Source organism: Megascapheus bottae, chromosome 10 (genome assembly GCF_031878675.1).
Source record: "Megascapheus bottae isolate mThoBot1 chromosome 10, mThoBot2.hap1, whole genome shotgun sequence".
NCBI lineage: Eukaryota > Metazoa > Chordata > Mammalia > Rodentia > Geomyidae > Megascapheus > Megascapheus bottae.
This window is the reverse complement of record NC_143518.1, coordinates 54,662,641-54,681,429: the sequence shown is the minus strand read 5'-3', so window position 1 is coordinate 54,681,429 and position 18,789 is coordinate 54,662,641. Positions and strand designations below refer to the sequence as shown.

The window sequence follows — 18,789 nt, the reverse complement described above, 5'->3', positions numbered from 1 at the left end:
GCCAGGAGTTTGGCCTAGTGGTAGAGTGCCTGCCTAGCATGCACAACGACCCAGCCTCAATTTTTTGGTACCACATACAGAGGAAAAGCCAGAAATGGTGCTGTGGCTTAAGTGCTAGAGCTCTGGCCTTGAGAAAGTCCAAGGATAGTGCTTAGACCCTGAGCTCAAGCCCCAGGGCTGGTAAAAATAAATAATAAATAAAAGAAGATTACATAATTTCTTTACCTTGATTATATGTATATGATATGATATATTCTTAATATATGTATGGATTTATGTATATTGAACTATCACTGCATCCTCAGGGTAAAATCAACTTAGTATTTGATGTTTTCAGTGTATTGTTGAATTCAGTTTGCAATGATTTTTTTTTTTTTTGCCAGTCCTGGGGACTGTACTGAGGGCCTGAGCACTGTCCTTGGGTTTTCTCAAGACTAACACTCTGTCACTTGAGCCTCATCACCACTTCCAGCTTTTTTTTTTCTATGTATGTGGTACCAAGGAATTGAACCCAGGTCTTCGTGCATGCTAGGCAAGCACTCTACCACTAAGCTAAACTCCCAGCCCTGCAATGATTTTTATTTATTATTTATTTATTTATTTGTGGGTCATGGAGCTTGGTCTCTGGGCCTGGGCACTGTCCCTGAGCTCTTCAGCTCAAGGCTACTGCCCTATTCTTGGAGCCACAGCCCCACTTCTCCTTTTCTAGTGATTAATTGTAGATAAGAGTCTCAAGGTCTTTAGTGCCCCAGCTGGCTTTGAGACTCGATCCTGAGATCTCACCCTCCTGAATTGCTAGGATTACACTTGTAAGACAATGAGCCCAGCTTCCTGTCTTTTTTTTTTTTTTTAGCTGTGTATTAATTGTACCAAAGGGTTTCACCAAGACCATATGCTCTCCATAAAAGTAAAGGTAATTGAACTTCATTTTACTTGTTTAACATAAGAAATTAAAGGGTAAGTGGAAAAACTGTTGAATTTCAGATGTTTCTTTCTACCAAATACAATAGTTTTAAAATTCTGTCCACGATTAAGGATACAACTATGAAAACCATTAGAATGCTGAAGTTGCTATTAATATTTTTAACCACATCCTTAGCTTTATCTTTCCTTTGAGAGGGACTGGCTGATCTGTTGGAAAGACTCTAAATGTGTGTTTTTGCACTTTCTTACACCTTTATTCCAGTTTTTTTTTTTTTTTTTTGCCAGTCCTGGGCTTGAGCTCAGGGCCTGAGCACTGTCCTTGGACTTTCTCAAGGCTAGAGCTCTACCACTTGAGCCTCAGCACCACTTCCGGCTTTTTTCTATGTATGTGGTACCAAGGAATCGAACCCGGGTCTTCATGCATGCTAGGCAAGCACTTTAACCACTAGGCCAAACTCCCGGCCCTTTATTCCAGTTTTTATAACTTATGTCTATTTTTCCTTTTAGGGTTGTGAACATTTACATTTCAACCTACATGCTCCCACTTTTTTGGTCTCAGTGCCTCATCTAAGCATCTGTTCTCTGTTTTATCCTGGCTTCCCTGTGCCTCTGTCCTTGTATTGACTGATCTTCTGTGTACAGGGTTTCCTAATCAAGATTAATTCATGGGTGCTTCCTAGGGTGAGATCTTTCAAGCTGGAGAGTGTCTGAATCTTTTTTACACTTGAGTGGTGACTCAGCTTATCATAATATTTTTGGATCAAAGTTGCTCTCTCTTTGAGTTTTTAAAGACATGGTTCTATTGTCTTTAGACTTTCAGTACTGTTACAGAAAAGTCTGAGGAAACCGTGGTTTCCACTCAGTTTTTTTGTTGTTGTTACTTTTTAGGTGGCTCATGCATGTAATCCTAGCTACTCAAGAGGCTGAGATCTGAGGATCTCAGTTCAAAGCCGACCTGGGAACTAAAGACCCCGAGACTCTTATTTCCAATTAACTGTTAGAAAACCAGAAGTGGTTCTGCAGCTTCAAGGGGTATGGAGATAGCCTTGAGCTAAAGAGCTCAGGGACAGCACCCAGGCCGAGTTCAAGCCCCACAACTCACCAAAAAAAATGTTATTTTTGGGCTGGGTGTGTGACCTAGTGGTAAGAGTGCTTGCCTAGCATGCGTGAAGCCCAAGCCAGAAGTGGGACTGTGACCCAAGTGGTGGAGTGCTAGCCTTGAGAAGGCTCAAGGTCAGTGCACAGGCCCTGAGTTTGAACCCCAAGATAAACAGCAACAACCAAAAAGATTACTTTTTCTTGATCAATATGTGAACAGTTCTTCCTTTGTCATTTTTTTCCTTTCAAGACAGTTTCCCTTTATAGTATAGGATAACCTCAAACTCATGATCTCCTGCTTGCCTCCTCAGGGAGGGGTTGACGCCACTACCCCCAAGTCAAAAACTTGGGAACATTGTATGTCTTGATATTGCTTGTTCAGTGTGCATCTCCTCATAAGCAGGGTGGAATGTGTCATCAACTCTCAGATACAGTTCTTTGGATATTTTTTGTTTCATTTATCTTCTTCATTTGCACTCATTTCATTATGAATACTGTCAAAAAAAAAAAAGCAAAAAGAAAGAGAATAATGTTACTGGCTCTCACACAACTGCCCAGCTGCAGGAATCAGCTTGTGACCAAGGTTACTTTAGCTGTGCTCCACGCCCCCCCCTTCCCACTTTCTTCTATTACTTTGCCATGAATACTAGATATTATTTACCCTCAAGTATTTCAGTATTTATTGCCTAAAAGAAAAGAGCTCTTCTAAAAAGAAGAAAACAGTACTGTTAATTAGACTTACTGGTTTGTTTATAATCCATTTACTAACATAGTGACACCTTTTCATTGCATTAGATTAGCAATAACTTTGCTCCAGAGGGCTACTGGGTAATGACAGTTACTGGGCCTCAGAATCAGGAAGATGAAACTCAAAGAAAAGGTCTCAGATTGTTCCTGATGTGGCAGGGAGCCTTAGATTGGGCAATGCTTGCACGCACCGGAAGTGTCTGCTGGTTCCCTGTTGCTTTCTGGATTTCTAGCATTCATGTGAACAGTAGAAGGACTGGGGCCATAGCTGATGGAGAATCTGGAATGTACAGTTTCTTTTCCAGCAAGAAGTGAAACTTGGGTCCTTTCTGATTTAATAATAAACATGAAGAAAGTCTAGACCAACAGTTGAAAAGCTCTGGAATAAACTACATGGCTACCAAAGGCAGAACTAGAATTGAGTGTTCAAACTGTTGGTTTAGATTGGTAGATCATAAAGTCAAATTAGTGAGCTATAACTAATGTTCAAAAAAGAAACAGAATAATCAGAGTCCATGGTATGTACTACATGTAAATGTTTCATTAAACTTTCAGTTGTATGTGTGCAAGAGAGAAAGAGAGAGCATACATTGACTTGTAAAATTTTGTGATTATTAATTGGTTTTATTTAATTTCTATCACTTTCTTGCTCAGAAAATTAAAGGATCAAAGAACGACTGAAATCGGTCTTATTTATGTATTATATGTATATTATATAACATATGATTATGTATATCTGTATAATTATGTATACATACATATAGTGTTATAGTTATTACAAGTATATTGGATTCTATTAATAGCATGGGCCTTTGACTTTTGGCTGCTATTGCCTTTGCCTTTATTGTGTTGTTTTGTTTTGAATTCTGGTCCTGGGCACTGTCCTGAACTCTCTGCTCAAAGCTAGCATGCTACTACTTTGAGCTACAGTGTCACTTCTGGTTTCTGGTGGTTAGAGCTAAGAGTCTTTCCTGCTTGGGCTGGCTTTAAACTGCAGTCCTCTGATCTCAGCTTCCAGAGTAGCTAGGATTATAGGCGTTAGCCATCCATGCATGGCTATTTTTTTTTTTTTTGCCAGTTCTGGGCTTGAGCTCAGGGCCTGAGTACTGTCCTTGAGCTTTCTCAAGGCCAAATCTCTACCACTTGAGCCACAGCAGCACTTCTGGCTTTTTTCTGTGTATGTGGGACTGAGGAATTGAACCTGGGTCTTCGTGCATGCAAGGCAAGCACTCTACCACTAGGCCAAACTCCCAGCCCCGTGGCTATTTTTTTTTTAATTAAGATTTTAGAATTAAATATATCTGTGTGCAGTTAGTTAACTCAGTAGTGCTTTCTAGGCACAAGGCTTGGCTCAGTACTTTATTTACATTATTTCTTTTGCTCTGTATAATCCAATGGAATGGCCGCTGTTGCAAGCTCCATTTTGTAGATAAGGAAAACAGTTTAAATAGATTGTCTTGTTCAAGAATCCACTGCTAGTAAGTGGCATAAATTAAAACTCAGTTTTTTTTCTGAATATAGAGTCTTTGCTTTTAACCATTCTGCCTTACGCAGATGTATCCTCCTGAGGTTTTTAAAGATTGAGTGAGATAATGTACCTTTGTACTTGAATAATGACTCAATATAAGCTTGCTTGGCACATAGTGAGCACTTAATAAATAGCATTTGTAATTTCTACTGAATATCTAAGATGTACCTGCCTATAACTTTGTTGGAGAGAGTTTGCCTTTCCATAAAATGTTAGCTTTAGGTAACAAATCAGTTCTTCTAGCCAGCTAGTCACTTGACATGTATATTGACCCTTGAAGAATGTTTCATTAGTTCAAGTATTCTGGATACATACTTCCATTGCAATAAAAGTTTTATCCAAGAAGGGACTATCTGCTGGCATCAAGGGCAGTGCTTGGCATATGATGGATGTCTCAGTCTAGATTCCCTAGGAAAGACAGCTAGAGGCAGAGAGCCATTCCTGGAATGCAGGGATGAGGAGAAAAGAGGAATGAAAAGAGGGAAAGCAAATATGAAACACTGATTATCAGCTTACCACAGTTCCATGAGGCACTAACTACTTGGACCTTGGGGATACCTTCTGAGAACTATGTGCAGGTACTGTGTGACTCAATAGACCAGTAGGGAGGGACAGAAGATCTCAATTGTCAGTTCCTATTTCCCACTAAGTTTGACCTCATGGAATCTAAAATTTTCTGAGTTTCTTGGCTGAGTGGCTGCTGACTCAGCAGGTCTCTCCCAGTCTTATGCTATAGGAAAACACTAGAGTTTCTGAGAGGCGTGGAGCAAGCGTGTGAGGCAGAATGCTATGTGAAGTAACAGCTGTTTCAGCTTCAGTAGTACAAATGGTACAACAAGGTAGTTGGGTTAATCTTGAGTGAACACAACTGAATCTGGCCAAGCAAGCTGTTAGTAATCACGGATCTCTTCTACCTCAGCTTCTGGAATGCTGGGATTATGGATGTGCACTGTCACACATATACCACCACTTTGGTGTTGATCTGTCTTTGGTCTTAGTCCACTTGCTGTATCTTTTTATTTTCTTCCCACCTAAATGGATATGTCTCAGGCCTAGGCCTATTTCTTTTTCATTCTGCATACCCTCTGTGGACATCTGCACTCACTTTCATGCTTTACTCTCCAACTCCCATCTACTTGCTGATGACTCCCAAATGTCTGTCTGCAGATTCAACCTGAATCTGAAGACCTCTAGTCTGCAGAAGAAAATGCCTTTCCAATAGAAAGTTCCATAGGCATTTTCTCACAGGCCAAGTGAATGTCTTGATCCTCCTGATTCCCTTTTCTTGTCCTTCTCCTTGATGACTATAGGTACTGGTCCTTGCCTATTGAACTGAAACAATGTGCCAATAAAGTGTGCTAAGCTGGGTCCTTCTCAAAATGAAGTGTGCCCTGCAGAGTTGTTCTCTAAGAACTTTGGGACTGAGCAGTATTAGTACTGCTTTGGCTTGTTTTCCATCTAGCTTTGCTGGTACTGTTTATCATAACTATCAAGATTATCTTTGGATACACTTGACATGTTTAAATTGGCATTTGTTTTTTTCAGTTGCTTGTTAGGAAATTCCTTGGGTTTTGACTCTCCTTTAGTTATCCTATTTTCAAAACTCTTGATTTGTGTGTAAGAACCAGGGGCTCTTCTGGTCTGCACTTGTGTCTGCTTAACTCATCCAACACACAGGTGCCTCTCTGCTGGCCCTAGCTGCCTTCATGTCATTCTGTGGTCTCCTCCTAGTGTTTTTACAGCTTCATCCACCCAGCTTCACCTGCCTATGTGCCTCTTATCTTTGCTAGCCACATCCCTCCTTCCTCCCTTGGCCCTCTTGTCCCTTTTAACCTTTCTCAAGTCAAGGCCTCAAGGCTAACCTATATGTATACTTCCTTAAAGTGACCTCCTATCTGAACATGGTCTGGGACTGTTACTCTAGAACTTGCTGTGCCCCTCTTTACAGGGTTATACTTTTGCATTGCTCTCCTTTAGTTTATAAGCTCTTTGAGAGTAAGGCAGCAGCATGCTTTCTCATGAAAGTGGTTTACATTCATGTGTGTTCTATAGATTGATTATCTGGGTGTTTGCCCAGAAATGGTGATAGATAAGCATTTGAGGGTGGAGGTGCTTACTGGTTATTGTGTTCTCCTAGCAAATAGGGAGCATCAGGGTAGGTGATATTACCCTGAGGAGCTGTTGGTCTCCTCATTCCACACCATCGGTTTAGAGTATAAGTTAATTCTAGATTTTGGACATTGGGAATTGTGTTTCTTAAACATCTCCAGCAAGGCCTAGGACTAAAATTACTACCTTGGCATTTGATCTGGCAGCTTGTTCATCTGGGAGGCTTTTGTCTCTACCTTTGCTATTGAGTCACTTGAAAGAGCCAAGGCGGCCTGCCAGAGCAATTGAGATGATTAAAGTTCATTGAGATATCCCCTCCACACCCTCTGACTCCCAGCCTTCCCAGGGTTACTTTCTTTGCCTCCACTTGGGGGCTGGAAAGTTAATGGATGACTGAACATCCTTTGGAAACACATGGGGCTATTTTTCTTTTTCTCTTTTCTCTGCCTGGTTTCATTTTGTCTCCAAAGCTGCATGTATTGTTTTTACCTAGTGAAGTGTTTATGTAAGGGGAGGAGAGGGTCTCTCTTTCCTAGCTTTCGAACAGTCTGCTAGACAAGACAGTGTTTTGTTTGTTTGTTTGTTTTGTTTTTGCCAGTCCTGGGCTTGAGCTCAGGGCCTGAGCACTGTCCTTGGACTTTCTCAAGGCTAGAGCTCTACCACTTGAGCCTCACCACCACTTCTGGCTTTTTTCTAGTATGTGGTACTGAGGAATCGAACCCGGGTTTTCATGCATGCTAGGCAAGTAATCTACCACTAGGCCAAACTCCCAGCCAAGACAGACAGTTTTGAAGACGTCCAAAGTTACAGTTTGACAGAGATCTCCAGTGAAGAGGAAAGCCAGGGAGGCCAGTACTCTAGCCATGCATCCCTCTTCCCCGTTAAAGATGACTATTTTACTTTGAACACAAAAGTCTCTCTTGTTACAACCAGCTTGCCTTCCACCATAGAGGAAAAAACGGTTAGCTTTAGGGTCACCAGATCTACAGTGAAATTATGTTGAGGATCAGTGTGAGTATGCACTGGGATTTTTCCACTCATGGAATTTTATTCATTTTGACCTCTCTTACCATTCAGCCCTGTGCTCATTAATGTTTGCTTCCTTGTTAGGAAGGCCTAGGAATCCATCCAGCAGACCTTCTTTGTGGGATCGTCCATCTCTATTGTTTTCATCCTGACACAAACTTTTACCAGCTTATATTGGCTGCTTGAAACTCATCTACTGGCCTTGGGCACTGGTCCTTCCTTTGAACCTGGTGTGTTGTAGAGTTATCCTTTACTGCAGTGAGGCTATCTTCATTTCCATACTCAGACATCCTGCCTCCAGGCTTAGGTTTTCCTCTCTTTGGAATAGTCTCTCCTTAACTTTTAGTTAGGAATAATCCACTCACCCTCAGAATACTCATTTAGACTTCCATTTCTTCCCCTTCATACATATATGCCAAGTTTCTGGGTCTAGGAGTATATTATAAACTAAACACACACACGGAATTTATTCTGAATTTTATGCCCAATATACAATAGCAAATATTTTTATAACATGTACTACATATTTGATATAATTTTGTAATATCCAAGTCACTATATAATATTTAAATGGGTCTATTTACATGTTTTGATTACATCTTTAAAATTAAGTCATAAGTTCCTTGCAAAAAGGAAACTTCATACTTCTGAATACTTCAGAATCCCTTACTTTATTCACTAGGACTTCTTTGTTTGCAAGTGACCAAAAACCCAAAGATAGTGTTATGAGCGAAAAGTGAATGAGTTTGCTAGTATGACCAGAAGTCTCAGGGATAGACTGGCTTTTGGCCATGACTTGACTCAGGTGCTCCCATTTCCTTTCCCCACCTCTCAGTTCTGCTTCTTCGGGCCAGTGTCTCTGTATTCTCCCAGTGCTTTTGCACTAGATGGTGGCCGCAATCTCAGACTGTCATTATCAATGGGTCCTAGCTCTCAGTCGAGAGCTAGAGGTAATGTCCATCATCTTTGGAGAAGAGAGGAGATAAACTAGTTTTAACAAAAGCACATATTCTAAGAGTAAGAAAGACATGGATGTAAGGAATGGAAAAACCATTGTTCTGGAAGCCTTGGTTTGGAATAGCTCATGTCCTCATATTTCTGTTCTTCAGTGGAGTGTTATAATGAGCAACAAGGCTAGTCACATGTTTTGAGGAAGAATATCTACTTTCTAGTTTACTGAAAATAGTTAGCTAGCCTTTTGTTGGAGCACTGACTACTCACAGAGAAGTAATATTGTTGGTCCTGGAAGGTGTGATATGGCAAGTGGATTGAGGGCATTCTGTGTCTCCCTCTGTGCTCTCCCAGCGTCAGTGCACACCTCATTTATTCATATTGTTCTTTAAATATCTCCTTTGATATATTTTTTGTTTCTCTTGCCTTTTCTTCCCAGAGCATTTGGAAGTTTGCAGTAAGAGATAGAAAGAACATTGGCTTGGAGTCCAGCAACTGTAGTGCCAGTGTTGGATCTGCAACCAAATAGCTGTGTGAGCTTGGTCAGTCCTCCTGTCTCTCTGAGTTTGGGATCTCTATCCAGTGAGGATTTTTAAGAGTTCTCAGTACTGCAAACCAAGGCAGGGTAAAGAACAAGATTTGGCAGGGCATCCTGGCATTTTGTTTCCCTGGGGAACCGTTTTGAGAGAGGCTGATTACTGTTGTGATAAGAAGCTTTGGTACGAGATATAGAAGGGATAGTCTGATGAAAGCCCCAATTGTATTCTTATATAACCTTTTCTGGAAAGGTACTAGGAATTAATATTCCTGAGATGGCTAAGGTGACATCATATGTTTGCAAAAGGGCTAAAAGCAGGTGAGACGGATTTTTTGGGGAAAAGACTGGCAGCCAGATCAGGTTTCCAGTAGGGAACATGGGTTGATCTCATGCTTTGTGCTGCCAGCCGAGCTGTGGAGTCATAGCTCCTGACCCTACTGGGCGCTGACACAAGGAGAAAGGAAGGGAATGCCTGCTTATGTTCCTTTCCTGCATGAATACATCTTCCTTCTGACCTGTCCTGCGCCCCCATTTTCTCCTTAGAAATGAGAGATTAATGACTCAATCAGAGAAAAGTCCTGAATATAGGGATACATTTTCAAAGGGGAAAAGAAATGAGTTAATATTGCCAGGTTGAAAGCAGTCTGTGAACACTGTCCCCACCTGTGCTCTGGTGAAGTCCCTGGGTATTCTCTGAGGTGTAGACAGTGTCACCTTGCCAGTGCAGGTTAGACTTTAAATCATCATTGTGACCAAGTCCTACTTTGAGTCAATGATCCGGATTCTGTGAGGTCTCATTTTTCTTCCAACTGCATTCTCATTGTGACTCTTTCTATCTTCCCAAGGAGGAAATAGGCCTTCTTCTAGCTCCTAGGACAGGGTAGTAACTCGGTAGTTCCTAACTCAGCTGTGGCCAAATGTGGACAAGGCATCAGGTTCCCCAAGAAAAGCTTTGTTGGGTGTGTCTGCTTATCTTAGGTTTGAACTCGGGCATATAAACATTCCTTGCTAAGGTCTGACACCCTTCAGAAACCATTGGTGTTGAATGTCGTGACCAAACCTACTGTCAAGAGGGGCAGTTTCCAAGATTTGCTTTAGGGATATTTAATGCAGAACTGATTTGGCCCATACAAATGAAGAAATGAAAACCAAGAAATTCCCCCCTTCTTTTTTTTTGATCAGTTGTGGGACTTGAACTCTAGGCCTGAGCACTGTCCCTGAGCCTTTCAGCTCAAGGCTGCCACCCTACTTGAGCCACAGTGCTACTTCCGGTTTTCTAGGGGTTAATTGCAGGTAAGAGTCTCACAGCTTTTAGTGCCTCTGGGCTGGCTTTGAACCGTGATCCTCAGATCTCAGCCTCCTGAGTAACTAGGATTATAGGTATGAACCATCTCGCCCAGCTAATCCTTCTCTTTTTTTGCATGTCTGTTGGGCCATTTCCCAACATATTTTTTTCTTTTTCATATTTACCCAAAATTATTTTTCTTTTTTTTTAGTAAGACAAAATTTCACATATTGTAAAACTCATTATTTTTAAAATATACAATTCAGTGCCTTTTAAAAAATACACTCATGAGATTGTGCAACCACCAACACTATCTTAATTGCAAAAGAGCTAAGTTAAATGTTGACTTGAATGTTTGAATGAAATATCAGCCAAAGGTCAACTCTGATTCTCAGAAAGCTTGTTTAAAAACTTTGGTCTAGGGAAGCTGAAATTTTTATTCAAGTGTCCTTTTAAAAAACACATATAGGGCCAGGATCAGGGCCTAGTGGTAGAGTGCTTGCCTAGCATGCATGAAACCCAGGGTTTGATTCCTCGGTACCATGTACACAGAAAAAGCTTAATGTGGCACTGTGGCTCAAGTGGCAGAGCAAAAACATGTCCAAGGACAGTGCCGGGCCCTGAGTTCAAGCCCCAGGACTAGCCAAAAAAGAACAAAACCCCCCAAAAAATATATAGTAGGAAAAAAATCAGAGAGCATTACATTTTTCTTGATTTGTTCTTGTACCTAATGATGCTAAAGTTTCAGTACTTAAGATTGGGGATTATTTCCATGCCTTTGATATATTAAATAATAGTCTAAGAAAGCCATTCATGGGTGCCTCATACCTGTAATCATAGCTACTTAGAAGGTGAGATCTGAAGATTATAATTCAAAGCCCACTTTTGAGGAATGAAAGTCCTTGAGACACTTAACAACCAAAGAACCAGAAGTAGAGCTGTGGCTCAAGAGGCAAAGCACTAGCTTGAGCAAAAAAAAAAAACTCAGGGAAAGTACACAGACCCTGAGTTCAAATTCTGGGACTGGCACGAATATGCAAGACCAAAACAGGAAGACTTTTTTTTTTTTTTTTTTTTTTTTTTTTTGCCAGTCCTGGGCTTGAGCTCAGGGCCTGAGCACTGTCCTTGGACTTTCTCAAGGCTAGAGCTCTACCACTTGAGCTTTAGCATCACTTCCGGGTTTTTTTCTGTGTGTATGGTACCGAGAAATCGAACCTGGGCCTCCATGCATGCTAGGCAAGCACTCTACCACAAGGCCAAACTCCCGGCCCCAACAAGAAGACTTCTTTTGCTTTCTTGTCCCTTTTTGTAAGCCATACTCGTTACGGAAGGGCTTAGGCCTGTCTTGATGTCCTTTGTCACCATCACCCAGAATCTGTCCTGTAGGAGGAGCTTAGGGGAAGTTATAGATGAATTCTAGATGGCCAGTTATCACTCTAGGAAGTTTATGGTGATCTTAGTACTTCGGCTTTATGGTTAGTCAGAAATCTTTCATACCTTTGAAGACACAGATGCTTATAAAAAGTCAGTGCTTGACTTGTTCCCCTGTAGTGCTCAGGTAAAAACCTCCAAGAGTATTACCTTCCCAGGGGCCTAGAACCTTATCCAACTCTGAAACACATTCCGAAAACCTTCTTGAGTTGGGGTGGTGAAGGGTGGGGTGGCTGATAATGTCTTCCAGTGCGCTCACATATGCATATGCACATGTGCACACTCAGTGGGTATACAAGGGAACTGTGAGGCAGCCCTCTGTGTTTTAATAAATTATCTCTTTCTTCTCGGTGCCCTTGTGGTTGGTGGGGTCGGGCAGAGTGCCTCTAGCTTGGGCACATGGCCCAGACATGCTGGCATTCAGTGGCCTATTGTTTCTTGCCCCTGTGTACATGGACAAAGGACCAGGACTGGCCCAGCTGCCTTCTTGGGGACCATTGTTTGTCTTAGCAGCAGCAAAGGCAGCAGCAGCAGTAGCAACAGCAAAGCCTGAGGCAGTTCATTCAGCTCTGGACAAAGCAGCCATTCTGTCTTGAAGCAGTAAGCCTCAGGGTGGGGGTGGTTGGAGTCTCTTTTAATATCTGGAGGATAGCAGCAAGGAGGTACCTCTCCTTCCAGGCAAGTTGTGGGGAAGGTGGTACCCTGTCACAAACCACAGTGACAGGTGGGATCCATTAGCAGTTCTTCTTGTGGGTCATGATGTGGATATTGCTCTCTTCCTTTCTCTGACCTATAAACCTATAGTATGCCCTCGGGGTATGCTTGCAGGATAGTGAAAACACTTGAAAACACTTGTTGCTCTGGACAGTAGATGTAGGAAGTGGAGAAGGGGTACAATTTGGTGTAGACTAGTCAAAACATGAGCTAGCTAGTGAGTCATTGGGCTAGCCCCAACTCAATCCTGGGGTCCTTAATCACCTTTCAGCTGAAAAGTAGAGAAGCCATGTTCCAGATGCCATAGTTACTGATTTACCCAGAAATTCCTCCAAGGCTCCTGTAGTGCTCTGTTTTTCATTTCCCTGCTCCACTGTCAACCTCTGTTACAAGACAGCATTAGTTTAACTTCATCCCTACTTTCCCCTAGTTGTATGGCCCTTTGGTGTATAATTAATACATTTCACTTCAATTTGCCATATCTATTGAAACAAGACAATGGGCAATATTGGATATTCTGTTGATGAGAATTAAATGACACACAATAACCATAGGCTCATAATATATGTTTTGTAAACAAATTCACCTTTCCCTTGAGAGCCCAGAAGGGATGCATACAGTTCATGCTACCCCACTGATGAACTCGAGAAAGGGTGGAATTCTATGCTGGCTAGTTGTACTTGGGGCATCTTAATATCTCAGAGGAACAAACACGCAGTTGTTCCTTGGATGGGACAACTCTGGAGTGAGTTGCTTCTGGAATTTCAGGGGAATTGGTTTAGAACCTCAGGAACAATCTGCTCTCTTGATTAAATTGCGGCAAAGATTAAGTGAATGTTATTTTAACGGTCCTTATGTCCTATTATCTCTTTTGTACCTTTGTTCCTGATTAGGTACCTAGAGAACCTTCTTGCCCTAAGAGATTTTTCTTTTTTGCCAGTCCTAGAGCTTGAACTCAGGGTCTGGGAACTGTCCCTGAGCTTCTTTTTGCTCAAGGATAGTGCTTTAATACTTAAGCCACAACACCACTGCTTGTTTTTTTCTCTGTGTGTGGTAACCAAGGAATCAAACCTAGGGCTTCATGCATGCTAGGCGAGCACTCTACTGCTAGCCAAACTCCTGGTCCCCTGAGAGATTATTCTTCAATGGACAAGTTTCATAATCTTAGGGAGCCTTTTGAAAGCTGTCAATACCCACTCAATGGCTATGACTGCTAGCTCTTTATTAATATCTAGATAGGGAATAGATACCTCTTGACAAGGGCTATTGCCTTTAAGGGATCCAGAAATCCCTAGCAAGAACCAGATGCCTGATATGACCTCTGCAGGTCTTCTCCCCTAGTGTCCTTGTAATCAGACTCCAAAATACTCAGAACAAGAGAGCTTTGATGAATGATGAGGTAGGCAGCTTTTCTGCTCAGCCTTCTGTCTGCTTAAAACAATCCTGCAGTGCTCAGTTTCAGTTCAGGTGAGGTTATGCTGGGTTGGCTGGCACTGGAGGTTGGCAAGGAGATATGGGGTTGAAGAAGGTGTACTTCACTTACAGACCACGTGAGATCATCCACAAAGGAGCAAAGGCATGTGTTATACAACGATACCTGAAGAAACAGAAACACGGAAGAAGATGAAGATGAATCATCAAACTTAGTTACCCTTAAAGGAAAACTCAAGTACACTTTTAGTTATTCTTGCTTTAAGGACTGGTTGCAAAGCTTTCAGTATTGCTGCATCAATCTTGGAATTGCCTCTGAATTATCTGTGATGCAGATTTAAAAAAAAAAAGGGGGGGGCAAAAAACCCCAGACACCTCCTCTTCTTTCCCCACCTGCCATTGCCATACATTCTATAGCATAGACAGAAAACCTTGCTGTGACTTTACATTTGGAAAGGGATTTGAAATACACATAAGTAAAAGCAGACTATAGCTGCTCCCCCAACCCTCATCCCAATCGGAGTCATTGTTACATACCAATGCTTGGATGGAAAACACTTGCAGGGAAAGGGGATAAAAGACATTGTTCCATTCTGACTCAGATGTGGCTTGGGACATTTCATCAGTAGGGTACACACTCCAGGCCTTCTCTGAGCTGCTGGCAGGCTGCTTCCTGCAAGTGCCAGGTCTCTTGTCAGTAAAACATTCAGTGATGCATTCAAGGCAGGTATGGTTGCATCTGGCGCTGCCGTTGCTGTAGTTCCATAGGGATAATGTTGGCGAGGTGTGGGCACAGGATAACTACACAGAAATCTGCCAGCTGGCGCTTAACCAGAAACACATCTACCTCTGACAGAATAGAGGCTCTAAAATCTCTATAAGGGCGAAACAACTGAAATGAGGGGTATTGGCTAGTGAAAAAGATCCTTTTCTAAGTTAACTGAGTATATGCTCATTTGTGTTCCTAGGGATCAGAACTCCATCACTGAGCTACACCCCAACTCCCAAGTCAGCTCTCCTCCTTTCCCCCTCCCTTTCTAATACTGGAGTTTGAAACTCAGGACCTCATGTTTATTAGGCATATGCTCTACCAGGTCACAGGTCCAGCCCTCCTTTGTACTGCTTATGTTTGAGATAGAGGTCTCACTTCTTGCTCAGGTACACTTGAGCCATGATATTCCCATTTTAGGCTTCCTCTAGTAGCTGGAATAACAGACATGTACTTCTCCATCCAGCTCTGGGTTGAGAAGAAGTATCTCAAACTTTTCTACCTCCACTGGTAAGAAATTCTTACCAGGGTCAGGAGTTTGGCCTAGTGGTAAAGTGCTTGCCTAGCATGCACGAAGTCCCGGGTTGGATTCCTCAGTACCACATACATAGAAAAGCCGGAAGTGGTGTCGTGGCTCAAGTGGTAGAGCATGAGCCTTGAGAAAGTCAAAGGACTATGTTCAGGCCCTGAGTTCAGTCCCCAGGACTGGTTTAAAAGAAAGAAAGAGAGAGAGAGAGAGAGAGAGAGAGAGAGAGAGAGAGAGAGAGAGAGAGAGAGAGAGAGAGAGAGAGAGAGAGAGAGAGAGAGAGAGAGAGAGAAAGAAAGAAATTCTTACATGTATGATCATTCATTTGGGGCTTTTGTCAGAGGAAACCCCAAATTTCTGGCACTATGTCAGAAACCCAATGAATTGCTCAACAAATATTTAGTTCTGAATGTTTATTATTATATGTAAGAAGCAGCTTCTTCAAAATGATCTAGCAGACTCACAATGTTCTTAATGGTCCAAAAAGAGTTGGTGGAGTTCATGAAGCCAGTTTAGACTTTTAAATTAAGAGGATTGTCTCCCAAGGGACAGGAACAGGTAGAAGGAAGGTGGTAAATGTCTGAGTGTGTGGAGTTTGTTTAAGGCTGTCCATGAGTAATATGGTCCCTTGTTTTCTTGCAGAGATCCGGGCTCAGCTCACAGAGCAGATGAAATGCCTGGACCAGCAGTGTGAGCTCCGGGTGCAGCTGCTACAAGACCTGCAGGACTTCTTCCGGAAGAAGGCAGAGATAGAAATGGACTATTCCCGCAACCTGGAGAAGCTGGCTGAGCGCTTCCTGGCCAAGACTCGCAGCACTAAGGATCAGCAATTTAAGTAGGAATTCTGTGACTGTTGCTTTGAGAGACCTTTAGGGTGGGTGTGGGGTTGAGGAGTCAGGAGGTACCACTTGAACCAGTTGAATTTATGAATCTATGACTTCGAATTAAGGGAAAGCCCTCAAGGACTTTTGTTTTTCTGCATCAGGATTGTAGGTGGTAGTATATCTTGGAGAGAACTTTTAACCAGAAATAGCTAATGTTGTAGTCATACATCTAAATCCTGGCCTAAGCAATCACTAAGGCCTATTCCTTCCCACTTAACAATATTTTGCATATCCAATTCTTTCACTCTACTCATTGTCATTGTCCTAGTTTAGGTCATTATTTTATTTTTCTGAATGATTACAATATAGTATGCATTGCTGGTCTTCCAAAGCAGAGGTTTTCAACCTTGGATACACCTCAAAATTCTCTGTATAACTTCACAAATCTGGGAATCTGCTCCAGAACAATTAAATGAGAATCTGGAATAGTGTGCCTTAGGTAACAGGATTTTTTTTCATATATTTTTTATTGTAATTAATAGAAGGGTCACATTATATTCACCAGATAGAAGATACATTATTTCACATTGATACCTTTTCTCATGTTTTGGTCCTCATTTCCCTCCCCCTCACCCCGCCCCTCATCTTGTTTTCCCCCATTCCCTATCCTATTTCAAATAAAGGCGACAGGATTTTATAGACAATTTCCATTCCATGAAGAGCCATGCTCAGGGCCACCTTAAAATCCCTCTCCTTGCTCTAACTTGCTTGGACCAACAATATCAAATTTAGTCTTCTAGTATGAAGCTCTGAGTTCAAACCCCAGTACTGAAGAAAAGAGAAAAGAAAAAGATTTAGTCTTTCTGAAACACACTGAGTATTAGGTAGTTTTCTGCACAAAACTTTTAGTGATTTCTTATTGTGTGTTTTTGACCTGCAAATTATCATCTACTAGCACCTGTGTCATCTGAGTTTTTAGAAATGCAGAATCTCAGGCTCCACCCAGATATCCCATAGCAAAATCCCTAGATAATTGGTATTTTTGTTGGGATCTGCTCTGTTCACAAAAGTTCACACCTCACATTTCGCCTTGGACTGTGTTCCAGTTTTGCTTCTTGTTTTGGTTCTAGGGTACTTCGGCTAAGTAGACTATCAGAGGGCTGTAGGTGACCGGTTATTGAGCTTGTGAGCTCATTTGTCACATTTCTGTGTATCTAAGCCATACCTAAGTTGTGGGGCCTATCTCAGTTGCTCCCTGTTCTCAGAAGCTTTCTTGATTCTCCCAGAAAAAAAGAATGTTCATCCGTCCCTCTCTCCCTCCCTCTCTCCCTTCCTCCCTTTGTCAGTCATAGTGCTTCAACTCTGGGTCTGGGCATTGTCCTTGAGCTCTTCAGCACAAGGCTAGCGCTCTACCACTTGAGCCATAGTGCCACTTCCAGTTTAGGGCAGTACCCTTGAGCTGAAGAGCTCAGAGACAGTGCCCAGGCCCAGAGTCCAAGCCCTACCACTGACCCAAAGAAATTTTCCTTCTTTCGTGGATTATACAAGTTTGTTTGGTTTATCTCCTAGCATATGTGGTTGAAAGTAGATGCTCAGTGAATACTATGTAATGAGTAAATGAATGAATGAATGAGCCTAATAATAAAAAGCAAGTGTATCCTATTTCCCCAGTTTTCTATTTTTTTATTCCTGTAGTAATACAGGAAAGAGAATAAGTGATTCTTTACAAGCCAGCTCTGAGCAATAAACTTAGAAGTTAAGACTGAGAATGTATGACATGGTCAACACTGGCCAATACGTGAATTTCCTCCAGATGTTTTCTCTTCTGAGTCCCTTATCTTTCCCAAGTCCTATTTTCTTTAAGATAAAAGAAATCATCTGATAATGATATGTTATTTTAGTATGTGACAAATGAAGACTTGGTAGAAGGATCATTTGCTTTAGAAAATGATTTCAAGTTGCATTATTCTGTTGGTAAATTCCTCCTAACTTTAAAATAGCATTTAAGTTTTAGTACTGTTACCTTATTCTCAGTTAAAGACATACTTATTATAAACTAAGTTGCATTATTCTGTTGGTAAATTCCTCCTACCTTTAATACAGCATTTAGGTTTAGTACTGTTACCTTATTCTCAGTTGAAGACATACTTGTTATAAATTGAGGTAGATGTGCTAACGTCTAAGTTATCTGAATTGTGATCATACATGAGGAGCAGTATTATTTTCCTCAAGGCTAGAAGAATTTTCTTTCTTTCTGATAAAGCTAGTCTATTTTTCCTAACATAGTGAGTCTTTATGCTCACTATCACACAAGATATTGGAAGATAAGAGAATTTTTTTTTTTTTTTGGTGGGTCATGGGGCTTGAACTCGGCCTAGGCGCTGTCCCTGAGCTCTTCAGCTCCAGACTACCACCCTACCCTTGAGCCAAGCCCCACTTCCCATTTTCTAGAGATTAATTGGAGTTAGGAGTCTCAGGTCCTTTTGTGCCCGTGCTGGCTTTGAACCTTGATCCTCAGATCTTAGTAGCTAGGATTATAGGTGTGAGCCACCATGCCCGGTGAGAATTTTTTTTTTAATATCTATCCATGGAGACACCATATCTGGTTAGAGGAGTGGTTTTTTTTTTTTTCTTTGTAGATTGTGGGGCTTGAACTCAGAGCCTACGTATTGTCCCTGAGCTCTTCAGCTCAAGGCTATCACTTTACCAGTGGAGCCACAGCACCACTTCCCATTTTCTGGTGGCTAATTGGAGAAAAGAGTCTTCTGGAGGTGAGGGGCTAGCTCTGTCCTGGGGTGGGGGTGGGGGGTGGCTTGGCCTACAGGGAAGGCCAAAAAAAAAAAGTGTCTCATGGACTTTTGTGCCTGGGCTGGCTTTGAACCACAATC

The 18,789-nt window shown here is 41.8% G+C and overlaps 1 protein-coding gene across 2 annotated transcripts in view; it reads left to right on the top strand.

Moving 5' to 3' along the window:
- Srgap2 (SLIT-ROBO Rho GTPase activating protein 2) overlaps window positions 1–18,789 on the top strand; it is a 242,591-nt gene that overhangs the window by 81,636 nt on the left and 142,166 nt on the right. For both annotated transcript variants that reach the window (XM_090341319.1, XM_090341318.1), the window contains exon 3: window positions 15,720–15,912. In XM_090341319.1, the coding sequence (XP_090197445.1) occupies window positions 15,720–15,912 (193 nt within the window). The remainder of the gene's footprint in view (window positions 1–15,719; window positions 15,913–18,789) is intronic.